Source organism: Lissotriton helveticus, chromosome 6, assembly GCF_964261635.1.
Source record: "Lissotriton helveticus chromosome 6, aLisHel1.1, whole genome shotgun sequence".
In the NCBI taxonomy this organism is placed as follows: Eukaryota; Metazoa; Chordata; class Amphibia; order Caudata; family Salamandridae; genus Lissotriton; species Lissotriton helveticus.
Genome location: NC_136067.1, coordinates 2,067,935,238 through 2,067,940,237, shown reverse-complemented (window position 1 = coordinate 2,067,940,237; position 5,000 = coordinate 2,067,935,238). Strand labels below are relative to the sequence as shown.

General features: G+C 45.0%; 1 protein-coding gene across 2 annotated transcripts in view; it reads left to right on the top strand.

The window, feature by feature from the left end:
- Positions 1-5,000, top strand: part of LOC144764007 (uncharacterized) — a 174,916-nt gene that overhangs the window by 151,370 nt on the left and 18,546 nt on the right. The window contains exon 11 of one of the 2 annotated variants that reach the window (XM_078650135.1): positions 1,407-1,556. The exons of the other annotated variant lie outside the window; for it this stretch is intronic. Within the exon in view, the coding sequence (XP_078506261.1) occupies positions 1,407-1,556 (150 nt within the window). The remainder of the gene's footprint in view (positions 1-1,406; positions 1,557-5,000) is intronic. 2 annotated transcript variants of the gene reach the window in all.

Below are 5,000 nucleotides of genomic sequence, written 5' to 3'. Positions count from 1 at the left end.
TGGGCCTCCTGGCCCATAGGAATGAATGGGTAGGTATTCCTTATTAACGAATCTCAATTTGCGATTCGTTTTTAAGGAATTTGAAGGAATTGCTAATATTTTAGCTATTCCTACATGCATTCAATTTAGCGAGTCCTTAATAGCAATTCGGTAAAAATTGCTATTAATGACTCGCTAAATTGAATTTACCTACATCTGGCCCGTAGCTTCCTAGTTCCTCCAGCCCCTCAGGTGGAATGCCGCACACTTGAGTAGAGCTAGTGATTGGACCTTAGATCACTTTTACCAAGAACCTTTCAGAAAAGAGATGCCCCGGTGTGCCGGTGCCCTCATTCCGGTCAGAAAGCAGTAAACACACAATTTAATTAACTGAATAGTTAGGTTAGCATGACGTCTAGAATGCAGGATTTAATTATTTAAATTTAATATAATTTAGGGTTAGGATAAAAATTATTTCAATACAACCTGAATGCTTGTAATGTGAGATACATTATTTGCATTAAATAAATTATAGGGTTAGGGTTTTTTGTATTGTTCTCACATTACTAATTGTCAATTTATTTAAATAGAATGAAATATAGGTGGAGTTGAAAAGTACTTTGTGATAAAAAACAATAATTTAATTACATTTAATGAAAATTAATTTCATTTAATTTAGCTTTAGAAGTTTTATTAGAATAAGGAAACTTATCATTTTGAATTATATAAAAAATGGCATTGTGTTATCAGTCATGAAATTTAACATAATAAAATTATATTTAAAATATAGTAAACTGCATTATCCTAAAGTTTAGAGTTATTAATGTGGGCAAAGTAAATGCTAGGTCACGTAAATGCATGGAAGTATAGGTATTGTAATGCAAGCATAAAGACATACAGATTACAGCCCTCAGAGTGATTTTCCCAGCCCTCACCAGCCCAAATACAGAGATCATTGCTGGGCGAGTGCATGCGATGACCTTGGCGCCTTCAGCGTCTCTTTCCAATGGGCACAGATTAGGACTAGTTATGTAAAGCCCTTGAGGATTCTTTCTCCTGCATTATCTATGAATATGTTGCAGTCAGGCTTGTTTTGTATTGACAACAAAAAGCAGTGTAGGTAAGAGTCAAAGAGAGTGTAGGAATATTGCCCACGACTACCACATCTGCACAGTAGATCTGTTTGTTTGGCATTGATTTATAAAAATCGTTCGTGTTTGTGCATGAGTAATTATTAATCCGTGTGTACATGGAGCAGAGCGAAGCCCTGGGGACTCCATGACCGTGGAAACAGTGCAGTGCAAGGGGCGGGGCTTTCAGTTGGAGGCCGCCAAACTCATGAACTTGTTGCATTTCTCTTTCCACAAATATTGTTTACTGCATTACCGCTATGAAAACAAGGTCACTGAATGTTTATTTTGTTGCAGATCATGAAGGGGTCTGTCCATCTTATATTTCAAAATCACCGCTCTGCCCTGCCGCCTATGCGCCCTCCTGTGGCCAAGACTGGAACTGCGCCGCTGATGAGAAATGCTGCACTATGGGCTGCCAGCGGAAGTGCGTCAAGGCGCTGAAAGGTGCATTTCCGGTAGAATAGAGGAGGAGGGGGCAACAGAGCAGGACCTTTGAAGATCCTGATAGCAAGTGTAAGAGACTACATATAACTGTCACAGGACCATGTGTGTTCCAAGCCATCCTATCCAGGCAGGTGACTGCTGTGGGGCATCAGCGTTGTCATTGCAGGGGAACCAGGAATACAACAGCCTTAAGCAGAAAGAAAGTTCTTTAAAATGTATACCTCTCAGTTACAGGATTCACATATGTCCGAGGCTTTATGTTTTAGAATATCAGATCCAGGTGTGCTGTGATCTCCGTAGAAGGGGCAAGAGGCACACATCTCTTGAGTACCCACGTGTGAGTTAAGGGAAATGACTGTGAGCGTCAGAGGGAGGGACCTTGTTAGTCCAGGACTTATTTACAAAACATTTGTATTTGGGCCAGCTCTTGTATTTTTAATGTGTCGAGATTATGTGCATGATGCTCTTGCAGGGTGGAAGTTATCAGATGAGATTTGTGAACATAGCTTTGTGATTGGTTATGGAGAGAGGCTGAAATGTTGTGTGTTGATATATTGTCAGTAAGTGTTATGTTATGTTATGTTATTATACATTCATATCGCGCACGGATACTCAAGAGTGTCCCAGCACGGAGGTGAACCATAACAACGAGCAGCATATTTAGATGGGTTGGTTAAAAAGGAAGGTCTTCAGCTGATTCTTAAATAGCATAGTGTCTTGGATGTTGCGCAACTCCAGAGGAAGGGAATTCCAGGCCACTGTAGCCTTAACGGAGAAGGAGCTACCCCCTAACCGAACCCTGCGAAAGCGGGGAACAGTAGTCAGGCACAGAGTGGTAGAGCGGAGGTTTCTAGGAGGCGTGTAGAAGGAAAAGCGCCATTGGAGGTAAACTGGGCCAAGACCATGCAAGGCTCTATGAGCCAGCGTAAGGGCCTTAAACTAAATACGGTGGACAACAGGCAGCCAGTGCAAGTCGCGTAAATGCTGCTTCATGCTTGTGCGCCCAGGGATTTGCAGCTGAACCCTGGCCGCCGCATTCTGAATTACTTGTAATTTCTTTGGCTGTTATCCCGGGAGTCCAACGTATAAGCCATTGGCGTAGTCAATGCGGCACAAGATCAATGCCCGAGTGACCATTTCCTTGGCAAATTGAGGTAGCAAAGGGAAGAACTTCTTAAGAGATTTTAGGATACCAAAGCATACCCCTGCCAGTCGCTTTATTTGAGTAGAGAATCGAAGATCCTCCTCAAACCAAATCCCCAGATTTTTAGCAGGATTGCCAGATGACAATGGCTGGGGATACTCAGGGGGCCTCAAAGTCTCTTTAAAGAACGATGGGAAAGGGCCGTAGAGGAGAGCCTTCGATTTACCCTCATTACACTTCAGCTGTGCCCAGGCCAGCCAACCAAAGACCGCTGCGAGGCAGCGCTGGGCAGCTGAAAGAGATGTTTCACCTTCCTTCCAGGTAAAGAGGAGCTGAGTGTCATCCGCATATGCAATGACTTTTGCACCCAGCTCCTCCGCGAGGAAGATCAGGGGGGTAACGTAAACGTTAAAAAGCAAGGGGCGCAGAAGGGAGCCCTGAGGGACTCCGGTAGCCACTGTACGAGGGGTGGAAGAGAAAGGGGGTATCCAGACCTGCTGTGTGAGATCTACTAGGAAGGATTCAAGCCACTTCCAGGCCTGCCCAGACACGCCAATGTGGGAGAGCCTAGAAAGGAGTAGTTGGTGAGGGACCATATCGAAGGCGGCAGAGAGGTCCAATAAAATCAGCGCCGCTCTGCCGCCCCCGTCCAAACACTCCCTTATGGCTTCTGATATTTCCACAAGAGCAGTCTCGGTGCTATAGGAGGTTCTAAATCCGGATTGAGCAGGATGAAGGGCACCTGATGACTCAACGAAAGTGGATAGCTGCCTTAAAACTGCTTTCTCACATATCTTAGCCACCGCCGGAAGTAAAGAAATAGGGCGATAGCTGGCAGGAATGTTAGGATCTAAGGAGAGCTTTTTCAAGAGTGGTATAAGTTTAGCCTCCTTCCATACCTTGGGAACAATGCCGGTCTGAAGTGATAGGTTTATGATAGTATTCACCTCCGGATTAACTACCTCAGCCACCTCAGCAAGCAGTCTAGCAAAACACGGATCGGAGGGAGATTCTGATTTGAGAGATGAAAGGATAGATAGAGAGTCTTTCGGAGTGATCGGCTGAAAAGCCGTTAGTGAGGGGGCAGGCAGAGGGGGAACTGGTGAACTTGAGGTGTGGGCGTCAGTCTGCTCAATGCAGTCTGACCCTAGAGAATCCTGTATAGCCTGGATTTTGTCAATAAAAAGTCAGACAGTTTCTCACACTATTCTGCCGAAACAGGCAGATCGATCCGCTCTGCAATAGGATTGAGAAAGCTCTGTACAATGGAAAATATTTCCTTTGAGTTGTTTTTAGAGCTGGCGATGCGCTCAGTAAAGAAAAGGCTATTAGCCTCCTTAATAGCTCCATAATACTCCCTCTGGACTTTTCTGAGTACAGCTTTCGCCAATGGACAATAATTTAGTCTCCAGCAACGTTCAAGTTTTTTACAGGAGTGCTTTAATGCTCTAAGGTTGCTGGAATACCAGGGTTTGGACGGCGCATTTCTAACACGCTTATCGGGGAGGAGAGGAGTAACAGACTCCACCGCCTGGTCAATCCAGTTAGTAAAAATCATTATAGCACCCTCCAGTGTCACATTGGCAGAAGGCCGGGAATTAGACAGAACCCTGCTGAAGACGGAAGCATCAATCCTCTGAGAGGGTTTGCTTAAAGGGGACTTTGTTAAAAGCACGGGTTTAGCAATAGACCAGGAAAACTGAATCAGGGAGTGATCAGACCAGGGTATTTGAAGAGGATGGATACCAGACAGGGGAAAGTTAGAGCACACCAAATCAAGGATATGTCCCCCGATGTGTGTGGGGGAGTTAGTTCATTGAGTAAGTTGTGCCATTTTCAGGGAGTCCGACAGTTCAATCGTATCAGCCCCGGACGGGCAGTCGAAATGTATGTTAAAGTCCCCCAGTAATAGAAAGCTGGAGAAGCGTAAAGCCCTAGGGACAATGATCTCATCGAGGGCTTTCAAAAACGCTCCAGAAGAGCCCGGGGGCCTATAGACAAGTGTCCCCCAAGCGTAAAGTGAGGGGTAAGGGAGATAGAAAAGTAAAAAAATTCACCCCCTTCAATTCCTAGGGAGACTTCGTGGACCAGAGTCCAGGAATCTCTATACACCACTGCTAGGCCTCCACCCCTGCCCACCTTCCTATCTACCCTCATAATTTTAAACCCCCTGGGGATAGCCAACTCAACCATGGGGGGCGAGGATTCATTGAACCAAGTCTCAGTCAAAAACAAGAGATCATATTGGTCCTCCGAAAGGAGTTCATAGACCTCTAAGGCGTGCTTAACCTAAGGCATGC